Below are 25,133 nucleotides of genomic sequence, written 5' to 3' on the forward strand. Positions count from 1 at the left end.
CTATTATCAAATAGCTTGAAAACTAGTGCATACAGCCGCACTAAATGGAGCATGGCCCCCAGACCCCCCAGGTTTGGGCGGCTGGCTCTGCCCCTTGCACTGATTCGTGACAAGAAATCAGCGAGCAGTAGAGTGACACTGACACATTTGATTTGTCACAATGCCCAAATCATTTAGAAAACTTGACAAAAACACAGCATAGCAACAACTGCGTGAGAAGCCTTCTTATGCTTCCCTAATTCATTCAGATTAAAAACGTTCTCGGATTTCTCTGGGACTCTTAGCAGCTTTACGTCCACAATCCTCCTCTCATTGTCATCTTTTTTTCTTTCTATTTTTTTTAAAAGACAATTGTACCTCGTCAGTCATTCAGTGTCCGGGTTTCTAACTCTACAACTTCACCCTCATCACATGAGCACAGCATCTATTCAAATTGAAAGTATACACTAAGTTTCTCGACTCCAAACTATACAGCTAAAATCCCAAAAAGCAGTCCACATATTGCACTATGAATGCAAAAAAAATAACTAGTCTACACTATACAGAAAAGTGTACAGTTGCAAACATACAGTATGCTACACACACAAACGCAAGAAAACATATACATCAATCAGTGTGTCTGTATGTATGCATTACCATCACGCAGGCGTCAAAAGCCTACAGTACAGTACAATAACGTATGGTCTTGTTCCCCCTTTTAAATGTCAGGTTGGAGCCTTAACTTCTATTCATGGACTGAAGGAACAGAAGCTGAAGTCTCCTGGGAGAAGTGTGGGGGGCGCAGGTGTGGTTGGGTGGTGAGGAGAGGCGGAGTGGTCCGTGTTGGCCTCCAGGCCCGCTCCCAGGCCATTAATAGCAGTTAGTGTCGGTGTAGTGTAGGGGGCGTCAGCTAGTAGAGGGAAAACTTCAGGAATGGACCTTGAAGGCCAGCAGCTCCTCGGAGTGCATGTTGTTGAGCGAGCGCAGGTCGGGCAGCTTGAGCAGCAGCTTGGTGAAGATGGCCGACTCGTTGGGGTGCTTTTTGGTGATGAGGCTCCGCAGGGCGCGGATCAGCGTCTCCTGCAGCGCCTCCACCGAGTTCACGTTCTCGATGCCGGAGCGATCTGCGGGGGGGGAATGGACAGAGACAGTGTTATTAGGGGTGGGGGGAATCCAAAAACGTACGTATCGTGATTTCTTTTTGCGACAATTTTTTTAATTGATGCTTTTCCTTAGAATGGACACGCAGTTTGGGTCACAATGGTAAATCAATTTGTCATCATTATTCACGTATGAAAGAAACAGGTATTATCATTTTTAAATAGTTTGACATTTTGGGAAAATACGCTTTTTATCGTAGGCTTATAGTATGATAAAAGAGATCGATATCACCCCCGTTTCTCATATCTGTCCATTAAATATGAATCTACAGCCAGCAGCCAGTTAGCTACGCTCGCTCTGTCTCAAGGTTCAAAAATCCAAACACTGTGTTAATTAAAGAGCTTTCGAGGTGCTGGCAGATGGATTTTGTCACCCTTGGTCAGAGTCAGGCTACCTATTAACCCTGTGTTTCCAGTCTTTTTGCTAAGCTAAGAGAGCTCCTGCTGGCTCCACCTCCAGCTCAATTTATGCTAATTCTTTGTGAACCATTTAAAAAATGATTTATTAAATTTAGAATGTTTCTAGGGCTGTCCATAACTAAAGAAATTCTTAGTCGACTAACACTTTTACATTTTTGTCGAGTAATCGATTAGTTGATTTAAACGACAGATCTGTAAAACTGAGTTTCTCACTGAGGGCTGGCCAATATATTGTGATATTTAATATATTTGTAATATCATGATATGACATAAGTGTCTTTTCCTGGTTTTAAAGGCTGCATTACAGTTTAATTTGTTTAGTTTAATTTTCTGAATTTACCTGACTGTTATAAACGTTTTGTTGCCTTTACCCACTCAGTCATTATATCCACATTATTAATGATTATTTATCAAAAATCTCATTGTGAAAATATTTTGTGAAAGCACCAATAGTCAACTCTACAATTTCGTTGCGGAATCGACATCGGGGTATTTGGTCAAGAATATCGTGATATTTCATTTTGTCCATATCGCCCAGCCCTATTCTCCACAAAGAATCATGCAAAAGCACTTTCTTGAGAAATAAGTTATTCAGCACGAAAAAAAAGACCACAGCGGTCTTAGCAGCTGAGCAGTCAGAGAGCAGAGAGGGCGACTCGGCAGTCCGCTAACTTGTTGCTCTCTCTAATATAACCAATATAAGCTGCTCTGTTTAGGCTACAAAACGTGCATGCCTGCTGAAATTCAACCGTGTGGTTTTGTCTGGATAAACTGTGGTAAACACACAGAATATGGTACACGCACATAGCAGAGCTTGCAAACTGTGGCTTTTTTGTCAACAACGTGAACATTGTCAACATTACTCACTGAAAATCCAAAATACTTCCACACCGGCGCCTTCAGTGAAATAGGAGGGGCAGTTGCCATGCTAACTTTTGACTGGCTGTAGCTAAGTTATGGCTTTTTTCCATTACATGGTACCTACTCGTCGCACTGTGCGTCCCATTTTCCATTGCAGATTTTAGTACCGCCTCAGCGTGGCTGGTCGTCATAGCGGCACCGCAGTAAACTGCCGTGACCTAACGCGACACACACACACACACACACACACACACACACACACACACACACACAGAACGTCGAAGGTGTGTTGTTGTTGCCACAGCCAGAAGACACATTTTGTTTCAAATGAAGCTGGAGGCAGCAAAAAAAAAAAAAACACAGCTGGGTAAATAAAAAAAAAGTACCTGGTACCTGCTAACAGGTACTTTTTTTAGTACCACTTCAGTCAAGGTTCCAAGGGAGCTGAGCCAATACCAAAAGGTCACCTTTTTGTAAATGGACCAAGATTCGGCCGATGGCCCAATTGTAACGTTACGAATCGGTTGACTGAAGCTTTGCTGTCAATTCAACAAAGCTCCTGCGGTGTGCACAATGCTGTTAAAAGACACAGGTGTGTGTTTATGTGTGACTAAGACAAAATCCTCACCATTTGTGTGATGGCAGGGATCAGCCAATCAGGGCTTTTGTTTGGGTTTGCCGACTAAACTGCTAGGTTTCGTTTTGGAGTTAGTGGTGAAAGTGTCTGAGATTATATTTGGGTGTGTTAAGTTTGTATTGACGTTTATATGTTCTAAGATGTTCAGTAACATTAGAATAAAAGTCCGCTAGCCTCATGCTAACGCTCACAACAGTATTATTGTCAGTGTTGGGAAGGATACTTTCAAAACGTATTCCGTTACAGAGTACAGAATACATGCCCAAAAATGTAATTTGTAACGTATTCTGTTACTCAATCTGAGTAACGTATTCTGAATACTTGGATTACTTCCACATTGAATTGCATTTTATAAGTAGGAATGCGGCCAATCACATCCAGCTTACTAAACAGGCCTATTCTGGTGAGTTCTTCTGTTCCAACTGGCTGAATGTGTACCTAAACAAGCAGATAGATTTTTGTATTTGTAGTCCCGAACTGCATACTACAAAAATCTAACCACAGTCTAAGCTACCATGAGCTAATTTTAGCTAACGTTAGCTAACATGTCAAACGGGGCTAGTCTTTCAACGGCTCTGGGGCTAGTAAATCAGCACGTAGGAGAATGTAAAGTCGCACTATAAAATAGCAAGGTGACCAGTAAAACTACAGCAGACGACTACCCTTGGCTAAAAATAACTTACTTTAAGATGCTTCTTCAGGTTGGAGATGGAGTAATTTGGACGCTGAAAGGAGGTTGGTTGCTGGCAAGCAGAAGTTGCACTGCAGTGCACAGTTATATTTCGTTCTCTCTTCTCTTTCTTTAATGTGAAATGCGGTTTGAATTTCCAAGATAGAAACGCATTCCTGCCCTGGCTCTATTGTGCCGGTTCCGGCTCCATTTTTACCTCCATCAGTGATCACGCAAATAGCTAATTTTTTCGTTTTCATATTGGGGCTTCTGGGAAATGCATGGAGTTGCGAGAGTGAATAAACCCGTGAAACAGAGAAGTATCGTCATGTAATCCATTGATTTCAACAATGTAACTGTATTCTAAATACCAACTATTTAAATTGTAACTCTAACGGAATACAGTTACTCATAATTTGTATTCTGAATACGTAACGCCGGTACATGTATTCCGTTACTCCCCAACACTGATTATTGTATACCACCGTAATGCTGTATATGATTACTATTGCAGTGCTCAATGGCTGTGTAACGTGGACCTGTGTTTGAGTTACTGTCTCTCAGATTACAGCGGCAAGAGGCAGTTTCATTTAACATGGAGCTGATTTGGTTATAAGTGGCTAGCTAATGAATTTACAGTGTATACTATTAGCGTGATAGCTTTGCTATTCCCTGGTCCCTTTCCTGCCTTGTACTGACTGAAGTTAGAGAATAAGCTAGCTAGCTGATGTGATCCTTACCTAGCTGAGGCATGTGCTAATCCCAACAAAGATGGTACAGAAGTAGGATGTCTCACTCTGTAGCTAAAACAGCAACAGCAATGTGCAGTACAACAAAAATATGGTGTTTTGTGAAAATGAACCATGTAAACCTATTCTGGTACAACCTCAAAATACAATTATGAACCTGAAAATGAGCATAATATGGGCACTTTAACTTGAACGCATCCGTGTTGGAGAAATTGTTCTGAGGTATTCATAATACCAGGGGTTTTCCTGGCTCAGAATTGGCCTTAGTGCCTCAGGCACACATTTATGGTGAAAACATTATTTATGTAAAGAAAATTACAAAATGATGCGGGTAACAATTCAAAATTGCTATAATGCAGTAAGGGAAGGGGGCTTTCACATCTGACCAACGCGCAGAGCGAGGTTACCATTCTGTAACGTTAACATTACCTGCTAGTCAGTATCAACTTATGTGTAAGAGACACAAAACAATCCCCACTAGGGTAATTGGGTAAGTTGCAAAGATTTTGTGTTCAATTTTGTTCATGTTCAAGTGTTCAACATGTTAACAACATATACACTACAGTAACATTTAAGTTTAACATTTGCCAAAAATATTTGCAGTACAATTAAAGGTGCACTCCTGCAAGCTCGCCTTGACCAACGGTCATGAATAACGGACTAACAACTAACCCCCACCACCTCCCCCAACCATCTTGTCGGTGATTGGCTGGAGTGTTTTGTTGTATTTAGATGCACAGCCTGTGCCTCTAGTGTTTGTTTGACGTTTACGACCCCTGTGTTGTCTCCTGAGACCGGGCTTTTTCACAGTGTATTCAGGGGGCAGGCAGCTAGCAGATCAAGGAGAGATGCCTACGATATGAGACACAAATTAAATTGCGCTGAAACCATGCAGGAACTCATAGTGCACCTTATATATATTATAATATAAGAATTCTGCACCTCTTTCAGCGCGTGGACCCCCTACTCCCGGGTCAGCTACCAGCGCAAATATAATCTAATTCTGTGGGAAACACTTGCACAGTGTTTATATAGCACCTCAAGCTGCTTTATAATCAACAAAGACATGGAAATCTAATATTTTACAATATGGAACCTTTAATGGTGTGTGCGTTGTATTGTACTTGCTGCGACCGAATCCAACCCACCTGCAGAAACCAGAACCACGGCGGTGAAGAGGCTCATCTCCTCCTCGCTGAGACCCAAGTTGGTGAGCTTCTCGCTGAAGTCAAACATGGAGTTGAGGAGGTCCCCGGCCCCCATGGCCCTCAGCGTGTCCACGCTGTATTTCTCCCCGCCCAGGAAGGTGATGGTGCGCTCCTTGACGTCAAAGAGAGAAGCAAAGCGGACCACCAACACCTGCAGAGCGCAAACACACACAGCTCCGTCAGTCTGGGTCCAGCTGTTTAGTTTATTTCTATCACATAGATCATAACATCACATAAATGGTTAAAAAAAAAAAAATGGTTGAAGAAGTATTCAGACACTGTAAAAATACTCTGTTACAAGTAAAACCCCTGCATTAAAAATGTTACTTTAGTAAAAGTATGTAAGTATCATCAGGAAAATGTCCTTAAAGTATTAAAAGTAAAAGTACTCCATGCAGTTCCATTTTTGTTGTGTGTTTAATGGTCTAATCATTTCAGCTGGACTTGTAGGCCGTTATATTGTTGGCTAGTTTCATTTAGAATAAAACATCAGATTTTATGTGTTTTGTGTGCAAAAATGCTAATGTGTAAAGTAACTAGTAACTAAATCAGTCAGATGAATGTAGTGGAGTAAAAAGTACACTATTTCTCTCTGAAATGTAGCGGAGTAGAAGTAGAAAGTGGCATGAAAAGAAAAGACTCAAGTAAAGTACAAGTACCTGAACATTTGTACTTACAGTAAGTACAGTACTTGAATGAAAATGTACTTAGTTACACCACTGCCCTTAATTCATACAATGTCATCTTAACTCGTTTCTAATCGATACTGACTGAAAAGGTGTAGGTTGAAGCGTTTGCTCATTACACCTACCCTTTTTACATTGTATTTTATTCATATTTTGTTCTGAGGTCCCTCAGAATCTTATCAATTTTATTAAAATGTATTATTATTAACAATGTATGTATGTTATATAAATAGGGAGAGGGAAAGAATGGCACATGCGTGTAAAACACTAACTCTAAGATTACATTCAGATATTGAAAATTTGTCTGCAACAGTGTAACCGCTTGAAAAGTCGTTTGGTATAAGGTCGGCATTAAATATGTTAATATGTTATATCAAATCCTAATTTCTATTTTTTTCAAATTAGTTGAGCTGTTCTACAATCTTTCCACATAACCCCCGGTAACTGCTTTACCTCAAAGGTGCCAGCCTTCAGCAGGCTGACCTGGTCGTGCTGGGTCAGGTCTCTGAAGCCGGGGATCTTCTTGGCAAACTCAACCACCTCCCTGACAGCGGGGGTGAAGCTGTGGGAGAACTCCTCCCACACCTCGTGGCCCGACCTCTGGGGGTCCACATGGGGAGAGGTGTTCATGGGACAAACCTGAGCGCAGGACAGACGAGGAAAACATTAACACGATAGATCACAATCTATCACAGACTTGTCACATAGCCTATCACTAGGCTGATTTAAGAATTGAATTTATGAAATGAACTCACTGTTAAATATAACATATTTAACAGTGAGTTCATTTCATTCAGGTGTGAGGATGGTGGATCAGAAGTCCATGATGATGTCTGGCACACTTTGGGGCGCCAAAATTGTTGCTGCATACCCCTCTGACACTGGGTAGTTGCGCCCCTGTAGAGCACATTTGTAAAAGAAAAAAAAGATACAGCAGCGCCTTTTACTTTCTCCGTATTCTTCAATCCTTTGGAACCAGCAGCCAGATTACTTCTCTGTTTTATGATTCAGTGATTCAGTCTCATGTTGTACTGCAGCACAGTCTGGCTCAGCAGCCTATCTGCTAAACTTAAAACTTCATTATTCAATCAACTTTAAAGACTTGTTGCACGCTCCTTTCAAACAATCCACAAGGAGAGCATGCTCAGACTTGCGAACAGCATCTCTTCAGACTCCATGCATGTTTTAAACTATGAATACTAACGTTGGCCTTCTAACAGGCAATTTAGAGTCCTATTGCTAAACCAAAATCAGTTTGCTGCCAATTAAGATCTGGATCTGAGGATATCATGAAACATTTCTTTGGAAGTATTCTTGGCAGGTAGCTTGTGAATTTCACCACGGGGTCAACAAAGTAATCTTTATCCACTTTAATACATAATAATTTATTCATATTACTTTGTATTATTAATCTGACGCTGCAAAGTAACTAAAGCTATAAAATAAATAGTTAAGTAAAACGTACAATAGCCTACTTAACTCAGTCTGAATTGTGGTGGACTAGAAGTAGCCTAAGTAGGATTAAATGAAAAATACCCAATTAAAATTGAATCAAAGTAGCCGACGGTAGGCTATGGTTACTTTCCACCGTTGATAAAATGTAATATTACGTGTAGCAAGACTAAACATTAATTCCCGACATGTTATCTGTCAGTTGCTCGGGCACATTGCTGTTGCCACTGACAGGACACAGATGTTGTCAGTTACCGTCTCTGGTTCTGGTTCTGACCACGGAATAGCGAAGGGACAGCTCGCTTCAACGCAGCGTAAACAACTCCAAAAAAACAACTCAGAAAAATAATGCGTCGCAAATGTATCCATCTCTGCAGTCATTTCAACCACTGAATTGTAACGTGTTACTCCCATCACTGATGGACACTGTGAACGTTTTTTTCTTATCATCCATTTATTTTTAATACCATTATGTTTCGGGGGGTGGGGAGTATTTGTTTATGGGACTGTGTTCGTTACCTGTTGCCCCTTGGTGACTGATGTCGATGTTTGTCTTGCACACGGTGCAGAACACGTGATGAGGTTCTATATACTGTCTATGTGAGGTAGCCTGGACATGTGGAGGAGAGGCCATCTCTCCCGTTAAGAAATCGTTCCGAAACTTTTTTTGAGGCGGTTCTTATTTTATTTTTATTTATTTATTTCAGGACAATGCACATTTGATGAACATGTACAGAAGTACACGTAAAAGTGCCAGATTGTAGCCCAAGGGCTAATTTCCATCTGTAGTCCATTCATCAGGTAGATATTACAATAAAAAGGACAAAAGATACACAGCAGCAACATTTGCTATATCAAACTAAGTAAAACAGGACGAAAGAAAAGAAATACAGGATAATTCATCAGTCAATGTTAAAACAGAGACACAATTCATTAGTATGCTCCATCGAACTAACACGGCACAGCATACAGGTGGAGATGACCACGTGCTTGGTTAGCTCCAAGCCAGATCCAAGACCAAACATATACAGCAATAACATTTGTTGTATAAAAAAGGGAGAAACAAAATGATAAAAAAATAAACAAGACAAATCATTAGTAAGTGTTAAAATGGAGACACAATTCATTAATACGCTCTACTGGGCTAATATGGCACAGCATGCAGTCAGAGGTGATTGCACGTTTGGTTAGCTCTGAGCCACACCTTCACCTGGCTCTTAAAAAAGTGGCCAGAGTGGGACATTCTCTTATAGTTGGGGGGTACTGTGTTCCATGATGCACCATCTTTAATAGATGGTGCATCATGGCTGAAAGAGGTTTTTCTAAAAGGAATCTCACAGTCCGTGTTTAAAACAGCTCTGGTCATCCGAGTCTGTCTGTATTTAATAAACTCTTGCAGTGGTGGTGGCGCCAAGCCATGTAGTACTTAAGTAAGCATATTGAGGAAAATTTACAAAAATTATCAAAACTCAGTAAGTTGTATTTTTCTAAGATCTTACAATGATGAAACGAAAAAGGTTTTTTATCTAGAGTTTTGAGTGCCTTTTTGTACAAAAGCTCAACTGGTTTTAGAATAGTAGAACCCGACATAGACCAGCTGGTGATGCAGTAGTTCAGATGTGAAAATATCATCGAGTGAAGGAACATCAGAGCAGCTGCATCTGACAGAGATCCTCTAATTTGCTTAAAATTAAGATTGAATTTAATTATTTTGGATATCATTTTAACATGATTTTTGAAAGACAGTTTGGAGTCTACAATCACGCCCAAATATTTAAACTCATTAACAACTTCCAACTCCTCTGTGCCTAAAAACACCCCAGATTGAGATGGCGTAGTAGTAGTAGAAGGTTGCTTCGACAAATATAAACAAACATAAACAATTTTTGCATTTAAAATAAGACATGCGCGCCGAGTACGAAAAATGCGTACATGTTGGCAGGTCTGCTTAATGTTTGTTTTGTTGCCCCCAAGTGGCCAAAAAAGTGTATTTTTAGGAGGCTGCGCCACTGCTGTTTTTACAGGTCCCTCCAAAAAACAAACAGCTGCAGCGGATTCCAAACTATTTTAAAAGCTGTGCATATAACGGCAAGCGTCATTTCCCCACTACCCATTCATTGTCTACGTGAGCAGCCGGGCAATGCATTCTGGTAGCGCCGCCGCGACTTTCGTGAAGTGGATTGTCGAGTTGCCCGCTCCTCATTTGCATAAAGTTGAATCCAGGCAACTTTATGCAAATCAGGGGCGTCCAGCTCGACGCCGCCTCTTGAAAACTCACGAAAATCTTTTAAAACTGACCGCTGTCGATCTGAGATGAAGACAGATTCAGTAACAGCATAGAAACACATTTTGGTGAACTATTTTAATAAAATAACCAAGCCGCCATGGTCTGTAGCAGACAGCCCCACGTGGCGCATTCGTCCAATCAGCTGCAGCCATCGCAGTTGTAGGAGGGTGTAGCCCGTTTTCTTTGATGATCAGTGGTCAGTGAGGAGAAACTGATAAATGAGAAGCAGCTGTTGATTTATATGCTGTTTTCTAAAAGGCCATTAATGTCTGCACTGAACTTATATTTTAATTTCCCTCATCTATTATTTTATTGCCTACTGTTATTTTACATTATTTTTATCCAGCTGTATTTCAATTTTATTGAATATTTTTCTTCTTATTGACTTCTTTTAATTGAATCACTTTAAGTAAAATAAAGCACACTGAATTGAATTTGTGTTGTGTCTTACCAGATGCATTCTGTTCCCTCCTCTCCACAGAGGCCCGTAGGCTCCGCCGGCGGGGCCCTCCGAGGGCGGAGCGCCGAAGGCTCCGTGTGTGTAGGCGGGACAGTGGCTGGCAGCGGCGGTGGTCCTGGACAGCCTGAAGGGGCAGTGGTTGCTGATGTTCTCCTCCTGGCCCTGGGGCCCCAGGCTGGAGGGCGGGGGGTCCTGTGTCGCCATGGTGACCAGGTTGTTGTGGTTGTTCCAGAGGTCCTGCTGCTCCTCGGCCCGGAGGTTAGTGGTGTTGTTGGCTGCGGCGCTGTTCGGTGGGCCCGTGGCGGGGGGCGGGGCCTCGGCCGCCAGGCTGCTGGGCTCCTGGTTGTACATGAAGGTCTCCTGGTGGGCGCGGGTCACCGAGCCAATCACCTCCTCCTCGCCGCTGTCCAACCCGCCGAGCGATGCCGAGCTGGGGCTGGTATCCATGGCGACGGCAGATTCGGGCTGGCAGCTGGGGTCTGATTGGCCAGAGCTCAGCGTGGAGGAGGAGGGCGGAGAAGAGCTGGAGGGGGCGGGGCCGGCGGTCCCTGAGGTAGCGTCTGTGGCGACGGGCGCCAGAGGTTTGCCGATTGGCAGCGTGTGGCTGGCGTGCAGCTGGCTCTGCAGCTGGCTGCTGTTCATCATGTTGTTCATGGCGCTCTGCATCTCCAGCAGCATGCGCTGCTTCTCGCGCTTGGGGATTCGGCCAAAGCGCACAGCTGCAACAGCCAGGAGAGAATCGTTTCAGAAAGACTCAAATTAATTTTTTCATCATGAAACATTTTTATTTGCCATGGCTGTTGATGTGTCTTCATCTTTGTACTATATGTGTAATCGTTGTCTTACTATTTGTGTATTTTTCTTTCTTTTTTTCTTCTTTTTGAGCGGAGCTGCTCTGGAACGCAAAATTAATTTCAGTGTAAACTGACAATAAAGATGAACTGTATTTTTTGCAGTTCTACATCAGTTAGAGGTAACACTCCGTAATAACCATCACTAATAAAGGGTATAGCGATCGTTAGTTAGTTAAACTTAAGTTATTTTAATGTTAAACAATGTTTACTAATCAACACTAATGGTATAAAGTTGTTATTTTATGTAAGTAAATAATTGGTTATCACAGGCATAACAATCTACATACAAAACTGCTACATGTTTAGAATCTTGTTTTTTAAATGTGTCTCTTGTGAGTCTCTTTATGGCAACTCGGTAGAGTTCATTGTTAAATAAATAAAACAATAATCCTGTAATAATACTGTTATTTTTAAACTCACTGGCTCATTGTTATCAAGTTTTTTTTTTTTATACTACCCATTTCCACAATAGTTGTATTAAGTAGTAAAAAAATATTAAACTATTACTTCAGAATTCCATTCTTACATAACATATCTGGTGTATTTTATATATATATATATATATATATATATATATATATATATATATATATATATATATATATATATATATAAAAATTCATACACACTGACAGTCAGCGAATGGTTGTAAAAATAAATTTTACTGAGAAAAATACAAAACATGTCTGGTAATTTGCATAACACACGAGCAACGCATCCGAGTGATCCTGTCGGTAATGACTCCAGATACTCACAGTCTCGGGACATCCCCACCATCAGGCATTTCTTGAAGCGGCACTGCTGGCAGCGGTTGCGGTTGATCCTCATGATGGGGCAGCTTTCGTTCTTAAGGCACTTCTTGTACTGGATGTTCTGCTGGATGCTCCGCCGGAAGAAGCCCTGTGTGTTCGCAGAGACAAACGGCACACTGTCAGGACATAAGAGAGACGGGGGAGAGAACTGGGCCTGGACAAGTCAAAATTAGATTGGCATAGGATTCATTTTAATTACAATTAGGGCTGTCAAAACTTACATATTAAACTGTAATCGTACTCTATGTTAAAGGGAGAGACTTTATAAGCCCCTCGGGGTTTCTTGTCTTCCTTGCACATGTTTTTATGATGGATTGGTTACTATGGACAAATTATTTTGATGTGCTAAATAAAGAATAAAAAAAGTGTGAGAGATGCAATGATTGAGTAAAGGGCATCGTCACCACGGGTATATAGTTAATATCATTAGTAACACCTGTGCTGAGCTACCTTAAATCTGCTGCTTGACAAGCCCTGCAAAGAGAGAACGACACGGCCTACAGTAAAGAGTCTCCATGATAGGAATAGTAGTTTGTGTGTGTGTGTGTGTGTGTGTGTGTGTGTGTGTGTGTGTGTGTGTGTGTACTTATTGCTATGGTGATTTGCACAGTGAGGGAATAGAGAAGGGAGGGGTAGATAGTATCTGAGAGAGGTCAAACATGTCCATTTAATGATTAATATACCTCTGAAGTTCCTTCTTTAATTAAAAAAACGTGAGCCCAAACGGCAAAATATTATCATCACAAGACAGATAAGAGTCTGCCGAACGCATTGATGTGTATTTTCATGTTTGTGGTGTCAAATATATATGATTCAGAGCAGGTTATAAAAAGGGAACCGTCTGCGTCCTTCCAGATATCTCTTGTCCTAGTTTCTATTGGGGCCTATCGGCAGTTGGTATGCACAGGGCCAAACGTCTAAGTCCGGTGGATTCCATAGATGCGTGTCTGTGACTGGCACAAATTTCCTTACATTTATAGCTATAGTTAAAGATTAACGTTAGCATCTTTGTGCCGTCTTCTTCTTCGCCCTCGTCATTTGTTTACTTCCCGTAGTGGCATCATCAACACGCCCACGTCCTGACCGGCTACGCTCATCAGGCAGGAAGCTGAATGTTTAGGAAACAGCCTACCCCAAACCATCGCTCAAGGCAGATGGCCGCGTTAGTGACGTTTTTTTACTCCCTTATATATTTTGAATATACATTTTCATATTTAAATGTGTGTTTATTTTTACTATTCAAATACATATTTGAATTTAGAATATTCGTTGACAGCCCTAATTGGAATAATCACCTTTCAATAAAAGCATGTCCAATAACAAAGCACTCAAATTAGTTGCATTCCTTGCAGTTTTGAAACTATATAATACTAGCTAGTACGGAAGCTTAATGCATTTAATTGAAAAACCCTGTTTTTACGAGTTTACTATCTCATTAATTCAGGAAAAACTTAAATTCAGGATTAAACTTAACAGATGGGATGTAGTTGCTTCCATGGCAGCGAACACTCTAGGCTAGCCTGAAGAAAGCTTCACACAAGAGAGCTGTTTGAGCCGTTTTTCTGAATTGTCTGAATTAACGAGATAGTTAACTCGTAAAAACAGTTTTTTTTCTTTGTGGGCAAATTTTAGACTGATATGCTTCCATAGGCTACCCAGCGTATCAGTCTAAATCGTGTGTGAGTGTGTGTGCGTGTGTTCTTTCACTATGGCTTACTGTGGTGTGTTTGTCACTGTACTCTGCTCCCCCACAGTTAACTAGGCCACACAGCAACATGAAGTATGAAAGGCGGCCGATATAAATATGGGCAGAGTGAACTAGTTTCACTGAGTCTCTGCTTGTAGCTGTGCAGATGGCTAGTGACCCACTTCAGCAACAGCCACTGCAACATCAGGTAGCAGGGACAATGATTCTGCTTCAGTGCCGTGTGTGTGTGTGTGTGTGTGTGTGTGTGTGTGTGTGTGTGTGTGTGTGTGTGTGTGTGACCTTGCAGCCCTCGCAGGCGTGGACGCCGTAGTGGAAACCAGAGGCCACGTCGCCGCACACCTTACACAGCAGCACCAGGCCATTGATTTCTGATCGATGCAAAAACAAATTCTTATAGTTCACCTGGAAAAGGGACAAACTAGTGATTTTGCATGTGTTAGAGCCTTAACTAATAGTATTCATTTATAACCAACCAATTTCCAACGTGTAAGGCAGTGGTTCCCAGTTAGAACAGCTGGGGCGCTGCAACACCACATAGAAATAAATAATGCATGGTTCTGCTGAATCTGCTGTATCTACAAAAAGGGGCGCCTGGCTGAAAAGTTTGAGAACCACTGGCGTAAGGTAAGTATTTCAAGAATAAATCGCAATTAGAGATGGCCCGATACCATTTTTTGCTTTCTGATACCGATTCCGATACCTGAACTTGCGTATCGGCCGATACCGAGTACCGATCCGATACCAGTGTGTCATATATGTTATTATGTTTTAACAGCTGTATACTACTATCCCTGTATGGATGATATGATTTCTATCTTTGTTGTCAGTCTGGCTCAGGTTAAACTCTTTGTGAAACATGAACGCCACAGAACTTTTTATTATGCAGTCTGCTTTATTACATGGTATCGGAGCGGTGCATAAACTCCAGTACTTCCCGATACCGATACCAGCGTTTTAGGCAGTATCGGAGCCGATACCGGTATCGGAACATCTCTAATCGCAATGCATGATGGAGTGACCGATGGAGCTGTTTGGAACAATTCCAACTGTTGCTGTACAATTAAATGCCACAGACATAATTGTGATTACTAGTGCTGTCAAACGATTAAAATATTTAAATCGCGATTAATTGCATTAATGTCTTAGTTAACTCGCAATTAATCGCACATTTTTCTCTATTCTAAATGTCCCTTGATTTCTTTTTGTCCCATTATATATATATATATATATATATTTAAAAAGCAAGCACCTTGTTCAATTGTATTTGTCTGTTAAAAAAGTTGATCTAGAGGAGCACAAAACAAAACGGTGAATGCAGCACAAGGCTGGCGAGGCAAGGCTGAGTCTGTGTTTTTTCAGACAACGGCAGCTACAGTCTGGTGTTAGAAGCCTTTCCAATGAAATACAGACACACTTTACACTGTTTAGCTGTCAGCATTTTAACGGTGTTTACTCCAGCTGCTAGCTAACAGTAGGTTAACGTTAGCTGCTGCTAGCGTCCCGTGCGGCGATGTTTCAGTTCCCTCTAACATCCGTTTTCGGAGCATCAGGCATTGAAGTGGCACCTAAATAAGGCACCGAAATCCGCGTTGCTATTCGGTCCGGTAGATAATGGTCGTTAAGGCACCAATGCCGTATTAGCACCGGGTCTCAGACCCCTCCCCCAAATAAAAACTCTTCAGATCTACATGAGTCACGTGGATGACTTTTCCCCATTCAAAACGGCAATTTTCGCCAAAAAGTGACTAGTTTGCAGGTATGTACTACTCTTTGGCGTGCCTGTTTTGTTTCCGGTCTAGCTAGATCTGGTGTGGTGTTGTAGTTTTTCTAACGTTACTAGTTGTTGCAACAGCATGTGAAAAAAACTACAAAGTTTGCTAGGCCAAAAAGAACGTTAATCTTGTGATAAAAAAAAATTTACAGCGTTAAAACGGGTTTGCATTAACGCCGTTAATAACGCGTTTAACTGACAGCACTAGTGATTACCAATATATAATTGTCTCTTTCAGTCAAATTTAAAAATATTTATTTATTTATTACTTTTTCAAACAAATTAAAGTTTTGAATGAATTGGTAAGCCCCAGGGATTGATGAGATCCATCCAGAAATGCTGAAAGCTCTGGGTGTGGAGGGGCTGTCTTGGATGACACGCCTCTTCAACATTGCGTGGAGGTCTGGGACAGTGCCAAAGGAGTGGCAGAGTGGGATGGTGGTTCCCCTGTTCAAAAAGGGGGACCAGAGGGTATGTGCCAATTATAGGGGTATCACACTTCTCATCCTCCCTGGTAAAGTCTACTCCAAGGTGCTGGAAAGGAGGGTTCGGCTGATAGTTGAACCTCGGGTTGAAGAGGAACAATGCGGATTCCGTCCGGGGCGTGGAACTACGGACCAGATCTTCACTCTCGCAAGGATCCTGGAGGGAGCCTGGGAGTATGCCCATCCGGTCTACATGTGTTTTGTGGATCTGGAGAAGGCGTACGCCAGGGCTGCACTTTGTCACCAATCCCGTTTGTAATATTTATGGACAGGATATCGAGGCGTAGTCGGGGTGGAGAGGGGTTGCAGTTCGGTGGGCTGGGGATCTCATCGCTGCTCTTTGCAGATTATGTGGTCCAGATGGCATCATCGGCCTGTGAGCTTCAGCTCTCACTGGATCGGTTCGCAGCCGAGTGTGAAGCGGCTGGGATGAAGATCAGCACCTCTAAATCTGAGGCCATGGTTCGCTCATCGGTTTCCTGCAGAGAAACCGATGGAGTGCCTATTCTGGGTAGGGAATGAGTCCTTACTTAAGATAAGGAGTTAAAATACCTTGGGGTCTTGTTCGCGAGTGAGGGGACAATGGAGCGGGAGATTGGTCGGAGAATCGGCGCAGCGGGGGCGGTATTACATTCAATTTATCGCACCGTTGTGACGAAACGAGAGCTGAACCAGAAGGCAAAGCGCTTGATCTACCAGTTTTCGTTCCTACCCTCACGAAGGCTGGGTCATGACCGAAAGAACGAGATCCAGGGTACAAGCGGCTGAAATAAGTTTCCTCAGGAGGGTGGCTGGCATCTCCCTTAGAGATAGGGTGAGAAGCTCAGTCATCCGTGAGGAGCTCGGAGTAGAGCCGCTGCTCCTTCGCGTCGAAAGGAGCCAGTTGAGGTGGTTTGGGCATCTGGTAAGGATGCCCCCTGGGCACCTCCCTAGGGAGGTGTTCCAGGTACGTCCAGCTGGGAGGAGGCCTCGTGGGAAGACCCAGGACAAGGTGGAGGGATTATATCTACAACCTGGCCTGGGAACGCCTCGAGATCCCCCAGTCGGAGCTGGTTAATGTGGCTCGGGAAAAGTTTGGGGTCCCCTGTTGGAGCTGCTGCCCCCGCGACCCGACCCCGGATAAGCGGACAAAGATGGATGGATGGATAGATGAATTGGTTAGATCAGTGTTATGTGACCCAGATAATGTAGCAACACAGGTGCACAGCCTATTATCATAAAACATTTTTTTCTAACTGTATCCCCCCTTGTTATTTTTGTTGTTATGAACGTGTATAGAGTCAAGTGCCACCAACTAACTATATATGATAATAATATATAACTATAATAAAAAGATATAGTCTGACAATAATCACTTATATAATTAGAATTTGGCATATCTAAATAACATCAACAACTACCAGTCATACGCCTTAAGACCTTAACTAATGTTAGCAGTTAATTGCAGTTAAACAAAGAATCCGCGATTACGTAAAAAAAACTGACAATTAGACAATTATGTAATAACTGTTACAAGCCTAGTGGCCGTCTTACTTGTAATGCCACATTTGGCAGCGGAGGAGGAGCGTCCATTTTTCTGAGTCCCCGGGAGGTTTTGGCCGCTGGTGGCGAGTGTGGGGTCGGCCCACTGGACCAGCTGCTGGCAGCTGGGCGAAGAGCCGTGCGGCGGGGAGGCCGACTGGTAGCTGCCGTTGGAGGAGTCGCTGTGGCATGACTCCGGGCTGGAGCTGGAGCCGGAGCTGGACGAGCTGATGTAGGCTATTACGCCACCTGGTGGACAACAGAGAGAAACACGTGCCATGATGACTGCAGCAACAACTGCAGCAACAACTCAACACAGTTGTGCTGGAAGAGAATGATGCACGTCAGCTGTGTTGTGATTTCTCTAATGGATAAGATGTATTTTTTTTTTTTTTTTTTAATACATCTTACTGTCACCAAATCGCATGTGCAGACCCAAACCAGGATCGACTGTGTCTACAGGGTTTCTGCAGGTTTCACCAAGTCAAATTTAAGAATTTTTAAGACGCAAAAAGAATGATCAGTCTGTATGGCTCAACATACATGTGAGCAAACATTTTCTGTGTTAACTCTGAACAAAAGCAGATTGAGAACCAGAATGACCGACAGCCATCTCTGTGATGTCCTGCGCATCTCAACCACCAAACTTACTCCTGACTTGCCAGCCATCCTTCAGTCCAAAGCGCAGCATCACTGCTCCCACTGAGTGCAATGCTGCTCCCATTATAGGTAAGTTACAAATATAATACACAGTAATCATGTGTTAATAAGCACAATTAATTAATTCACTCAATTAAAGTTGATAATATTTTCTAACAAACTATAATTGGTGTGTTAACAAGCCCAATAACTAATTTGCATAGCAAGCCTAAAATATACACATCCCCTTATGTTTCCCCCTTTATACAGGGCTGTGAAGGGGATCACCACCCTGACTGAAGCAATCTGAGGCTGTTTTGAGAATCTCACCCCTACTCAGTGGCCCAGCCCTTTCGTATATTTTTCTGTATGTGGCCCTTGGTTAAAAAAGTTTGGACATCCCTGGCATACAGCATATTAAAAGATTGATTTTGGGATTTTATTAATCAACATCAGATCACTGATCGATTTTAATTGGAGAATTGATTATTTTAACCTATTCATTAGGAACCAATGGGCTTGGGAATAGGAAAGGCAGAAAGAGAGCGACAGCCTTATGCTTTAATTCTATTTTATCTTTATTTTCTATTTAAAAAAAATATTGTCTTAAATTTTCTTTTCATGGTATAATAAGATGCAACACAATCAAATGTGTCTCCTTATTATTCCCCAATTTCCTGCTGCTATGGTGCTTTCACACCAAATGTACTAAAAATCCCTCTATCAAACTCTGTGTCCAGCACTGTGACATCCTAATCCCTTAATGTTCTGTTCAGGATATTCAAGTTTCTGCAGGCGGCGCTGTTTTCTTTGTCTGTTCTGTCATGGTGGCTATCACTGCTCATGCCAAGTCCCTGTCATTTCCTTTCCCCTTAAATGAAATGTACAGTCAGGCTTGTAACAGTTATTACATAATTGTCTATTTTATTTTTTACATAATAGCAGTTTCTTTGTTTAACCACAATTAATTGCTAACATTAGCTAAGGTCTTAATGACTGGTAAGTGTTGCTTTTGTTTAGATATGCCAAATTGTTTGTTTTTTAAGATTTTTTTGTGGTTGCCATTTTAGGCCTTTATTTAATAGGACGGATTAGAAATGCACAGATGTGCACGCTCTACCAGGTGAGCTACAGATGTGCGCGCTCTACCAGGTGAGCTACAGATGTGCGCGCTCTACCAGGTGAGCTACAGATGTGCGCGCTCTACCAGGTGAGCTACAGATGTGCGCGCTCTACCAGGTACCCTAGAGTAATTCATTCAAACTTTATGTTGCTTAAAAAACATTTACACACACACACACACACACACAGCGACCAAATGGTCGCATTTTGCGACCAAAATTTGAGAGTGTGCGACTGAATTTTACATCCAGTAGCACATGTGCGACCAGTAAATGTGCCCCCTTTTTACACGTTAAACGTCGAAATTTCGGTACCTGAGACCGTGTAAACTCAAGCTTATCTGTCCTCTCTGAAAATTGACAGAGAGCGGAGCTCTGACACAAACACACACACTCGCATAGCAGACAGCGTTTGCTGCAATATGATATTAATGGAGAGCCGAAAGCGGTCGCGGTGCTGTTGATGTTACACTTCCTCAGCAGGCACAACAGTGGTTTCTGTGCCCTGGGGACTGACTGACAGGCTGAGGCTGTAAGGCAAGGCAACTTTATTTCTACAGCACCTTTCAGCAACAAGGCAATTCAAAGTGCTTTACATGAAACATTAAAGAGCAATTAAAAACGGTCATGAAAATAAAACAGGCTAAAAATGAATATACAAATACAAGAATAAAAGTTACAGTGAGTAAGAAATGAATAATTATTCAATTTAATAGGTTGTAGGGATGGGTTTGGGAGGAGGAGGATTTTTTTAATTAATAAAATAACATCATGTTCTAAGTACATAGGAGAAATAGGTTTGACAATAATTTTTACAACTGAAATAATTGTTTTGTAATTATAGAGGGAAAGTACCAAAAAAAAAAAAAAAAAAAAGGTACCGTTGGGTAACGGAACCGAATTTCAGGTATCGGTACCGATATTGGTTCAGTAGTAGCCTAAACAATGCATGTTTAATTTTAAGTTGAATTCATTGTAATTGTAGACTAGAGCTGATATATATATTTTTGTTTTTTGTTTTTCATGACAGCGATGGTGCTGTCATAAAATAAGTGTCAAAAGTGACACTGAATTTGAAACAGCACATTGTAATTTCTGCATATTATCAAAGTATGTATTAGTAATACAGTGGAAATTAGTAGAAATGTGAATATTTGGTTAGCATGTTGATTTACGGTGTTGCGCCCCTAAAATTTTCAGTTGGGGGCTACTGTGCTCCTAGTGAAAAAAGTTAGTCTGGAGCCCTGATAGATAGATAGAGATATATATATATATATATATATATATATATATATATATATATATATATATATATATATATATATATATATACACACACACACACACACATACACACTGTTGTTTCTGAGACAATTAGTTGTACAGCAACATTGGGAATGGTTAGAGCTCTACGTACAGTGAGTGTAGCAGTGTTGCTGTGGAACCAACAAGCTTAACATTAGGAGGGCAGATCATATTACGACAACAGCTTCCTCAGCCATTAGGAGCTGAGCAGACAGGCTGCTGCTGCTGTCGCTGAAACGGTTCCCCCCCCCTCCCAACATAGGCTGACCTGATTTCTTCCCCTGCCATTCCCAGTGATTAAGCAACAACCGTTACATAATTTCAGCTTCACAAGGTTGTGTGGTAGGTAGTCTGGCCTGTCCCTGCAGCCTTTCACATAATACAGGCTCCCTCACAAAGGCTCTAGTGCCAAAAAGTCCACTCTTAATGGGTCGACTTTTTAAAACCTGACAGGACATGTACTTGATATAAGTCATATATTTAATCTCAAGTAAGTCGACGCCCGATTCTTACATACTTTTTATGATTTTCAGACTTATTTTGACCGTTTATTAATAGCAGTACTGGCATAAAAGCGGACTGGGAAATGTGTTTAACTGTACCACGTTATTTTCCACAGAAAATGGGTCAGATGTATTTGAAAATACATATTATATTTCCATGTGGTAGACAATATGGAGCATTTTACAACCTCTGGTGTTTTTCAGAATAAAACCTTTGTCAAAATGACATGAATCACATCAAATTGTATTTCACAAAGTAATTATATTAACAAGGCTCAACAATCCATAAAATGTAACGGTTATTAATCCTGCTAAGTAGATAATTACATAGTACTATAATGATGTATTAAAGTGACAAATTATAAGATTGTATTGAGGATTAACTCGCCAAACGTTTGTTCTTGGTTTGATTTATTCTATCCAAATTTGACAAAGTTGGATAACTGACTAGGGATTGCTGCATTCAGGTCCCATTTCAACACTTCCAAGTCAACGGGAAACATGTTGGTCCATCTCACTCAGCACGTTTGTACCTTCTAACTAAATCAAAATAATTTGGAGAAATTAAGTAATTTGGGTCCTGTCAATTGATTTTGTAAGCAGTGGTCATAAAGTAACCTAACATGTACTAAAAAGCATTTAGTTTTTCAAAGGGAATGTAACACAAACTATTTATATTATAACACTGAATTCACTGAATAAACCCATTTATTTTAACATCAAAACCAGAGTTCACATTATATAATATCACATAAAAACTGAGTTGAACTAGTTTTTTAGCCAAAGGCCCTGAATAACACTATACTGTAATATAAGTGCATTGTATCCCAGAGCCCTGAATGCACCAAAACTACCGACACGCCCCCACGTGGAGCAAGCATGTTTTTTCCCCGGGAAAACTGGGTCACCGCGATCTGCTGTGTGATGCCTCACGTGTATCGCGGCGAGACCCCACACTATCTTGACGGGAGCAATTATGCAATGGCTACGTCACGGCGCCGATTGGCCAATGAGCGGCGACGCACGGGGAGCGTAAACACAGGTGCACATGGCTAGACTGATGGGTCCATGTGAGAGGAGACGACTGCAGTGCTGAACTGAAACTTGGCTAACGTTAATAACAACAGCCCGCTGGCACCCCTAACCGAGTTTACTAGCAACACACCATTGCAGTGTACCTTTAACATTTTAAAGTGATTTGTCAGACTGTAGAGCTATATAACCATTTGCTAGTCGTGCTACTTTTACAAAATGCAATTTCCCTTAACATAATGGCAGGATGTGACCACAATATTAAGCCCACTATAACATGCTGTAACGTTACCTTATATCACTTAAATTGGGGTTGAAGCACACTTACCAGCTTTGGTCGACTCCATATCCTGTGACTTTTGGGGGTTTTCCTCCTCCTATGCTACCTCAGTGCCGAAGCCGTGTTTCTGTTTGTGTTCAGCAACTGAAAAGTCGCTGAATGAGCCCCGGTAGAGAAACTGGCTGTTAAGCTACAACATTGAAATGAACGACACCTAACGTTAAACCAAGGAAAAAAGAAACGTCGTCAGTGACAAACGACTAGCGAACCACCCAAAAAAAAATCGTACATGAAACCGAAGCAGTTACGTTGTCAGAGACCGGTGTTTCAACGACGTCAAAATATCCGTTTTTCGTCCTGAAGGTTTTTACTTTACCAGTACCAACAGAGACAAACACAGCTCGTCTGTTTTCAGTGTAATTGAGCTATATCTTGAAATATGCCGTATTCCATTCAAAGCTAGTATGAGGAGAAAAGCTGCGATACAGCCGCAACTCGGTGATGTGAAGGACTAGTTGCAGACAGTGACTGTTCCGAGTCGAGTGCATGGATGTATTAAGAGAACGGTCGAGTGTGCAACCATGTGACCCAGTTGGTCGGCTCCTCCTACAGCCCAGCACTGGTGTCAATGTAACCCACTGACATACTTTCACCAGTCAAAGTGAATTCAGACTTTGTCAAGTACATCCTGTGCCCAAAAAAACCCAATATATAATGGATCTCTATGAGAGATGTGGGTGATCTCTAACACCCTATGAGCCTGAACGCAATCTGAGATCAGCTAGTCAGCTACTTCTTGCTGTTCCCAGGTGTAATCTTGTGGTGATCAGGCTTATGCTGTTAACCCCTAAACTCTGGAATGACTTCCTGTAGAGATGGGATCATTTGCATCCGTATCGACTTTTAAAAATGCATTTTTTTAGAATGGCATTTTTTTCCCACAGTTATGTGTATATATGTGCATAGTTTGTTCATGTGCATATGTGTGGCAAGCATGTGTACAGAGTATGCTTGTATGGGTATATGTATTATGCACCTATATGCGTGTAAGCAAATATTTACACACATTTATGTTTCCAAATTTGTTTCTATTGTCTTGTATTACTATTTTTATTCTATTATTGATATATGCTGCTCTGTTTTAATAATTACTTTTACTATTGGCTCATTTATTTGTTTTTATCATCTTGTAAAGCACTTTATAACATGTTTTGAAAAGTGCTACTTAAATAAATGTATTATTATAAGGTAAAATGTCTGACGAAGGTTTTCAAAGATATTTCTAAACCCAAGTAAAGCTTTCCTCTTATTTGCTTTATGTATTTTACTGGCAATATACCTTTTTATATTATGAAATCTTTTCTTTCCTCTGTTGTTTTGATCAGTGCCATAGCCAGGATTTTAAAAGTTGGCTACTAATGAGTAAACTGACTTACATTTTTTTAATTTTTTGAAATGTGTTTATAAACTACGAATTTGCAACAGCAAATATGTTTTGTTTGAAATGTAATGCCACCCAGAAAAGCCTTACATACAATGCTGCTCATGAGTATAGAACCCCTGCTAAAGTTGACTAAAAAGAGGAATAAAAAAATCATCTTTTGGAAATTGATCTTAATGCCTTAATTGAAAAAATTTGGAAAAATCCAACCTTTAAGGACACCAATTTTCTTTGTGAATGAATAATGTATCGTTAATAAATAAATGTTTTTCCTTAAAATACAGAGGGCATAAGTATAGACAGCCCTATGTTAAATCCCCATAGAGGCAGGCAGATTTTTATTTCTATAGGCCAGTTATTTCATGGATCCAGGATACTATGCATCCTGATAAAGTTCCCTTGGCCTTTGGAATTAAAATACCCCCACATCATCACATACCCTTCACCATACCTAGAGATTGGCATGGTTTTATTTCAGTTAGCCTAATAGCTGGTTTGATTTGCATTGAGAGATGATCTTATGGAAAGTACCCCATGTCAATCTCTAGGTATGGTGAAGGGTATGTGATGATGTGGGGGTATTTTAATTCCAAAGGCCAAGGGAACTTTTTCAGGATCATAGTATCCTGGATCCATGAAATAACTGGCCTTTAAAAATAAAAATCTGCCTGCCTCTATGGGAACTTAACACAGGGGTGTCTATACTTATGCCCCCTGTATTTTAAGGAAGAACATTTATTTATTCACGATACATTATTCATTCACAAAGAACATTGGTGTTGTCAAAGGTTGTATTTTTCCTAATTTTTTCAATTAAGGCATTAAGATCAATTTCCAAAAGATGATTTTTTGTATTCCTCTTTTTAGTCAACTTTAGCATGGGTTCATAAACTCATGAGCAGCATTGTATGGAGGCAGCGGTCACAGGTTAAACTGTTGTCACTGTTAACTCCAGCCTGCAGTTAAGTTTCATACACTTTAATGATGAACCAGGGAATTACACCCATTAACACTGAATAATTACCAAATCAAAGTTAGGTTTCAGTTTTGAGACTCTGCTCCAATGACATGTTCCCTCTCTCTCGCTTGCCC

The 25,133-nt window shown here is 41.2% G+C and overlaps 1 protein-coding gene across 3 annotated transcripts; it reads right to left on the reverse strand.

Annotated features, from left to right (window-relative positions):
- Positions 1-381: 381 nt before the first annotated feature.
- On the reverse strand, positions 382-23,286 carry nr1d2b (nuclear receptor subfamily 1, group D, member 2b). 3 transcript variants are annotated; one of them, XM_078268354.1, is made up of 9 exons: positions 22,649-23,286; positions 17,733-17,969; positions 14,223-14,311; positions 12,179-12,323; positions 10,561-11,288; positions 6,824-7,009; positions 5,625-5,835; positions 2,545-2,638; positions 1,011-1,103 (listed from the first exon to the last, which is right to left on the reverse strand). In XM_078268354.1, exons 1-8 carry the CDS (start codon positions 22,665-22,667, stop codon positions 2,592-2,594), a joined length of 1,662 nt encoding a protein of 553 aa, XP_078124480.1. In that variant the 5' UTR covers positions 22,668-23,286; the 3' UTR covers positions 1,011-1,103; positions 2,545-2,591. The 3 variants fall into 3 exon arrangements, with proteins under 3 accessions (XP_078124479.1, XP_078124481.1, XP_078124480.1); XM_078268353.1 differs by lacking the exon at positions 2,545-2,638 and having other exon boundaries at positions 382-1,103; positions 22,649-23,282; XM_078268355.1 differs by lacking the exons at positions 2,545-2,638; positions 14,223-14,311; positions 22,649-23,286 and having other exon boundaries at positions 382-1,103; positions 17,733-17,869.
- Positions 23,287-25,133: the final 1,847 nt, after the last annotated feature.

This window comes from Sander vitreus, chromosome 14 (assembly GCF_031162955.1).
Source record: "Sander vitreus isolate 19-12246 chromosome 14, sanVit1, whole genome shotgun sequence".
NCBI lineage: Eukaryota > Metazoa > Chordata > Actinopteri > Perciformes > Percidae > Sander > Sander vitreus.

What these genes read in the sequence shown, in the direction of transcription:
- nr1d2b (XM_078268353.1), bottom strand. An exon ending in ACGCCTGCGAGGGCTGCAAG is followed by an intron (nt 12,324 to 14,222) that starts GTCACACACACA and finishes GCGAACACACAG; the next exon opens with GGCTTCTTCCGGCGGAGCAT. An exon ending in GAGGGAACAGAATGCATCTG is followed by an intron (nt 7,010 to 10,560) that starts GTAAGACACAAC and finishes TCCTGCGCTCAG; the next exon opens with GTTTGTCCCATGAACACCTC.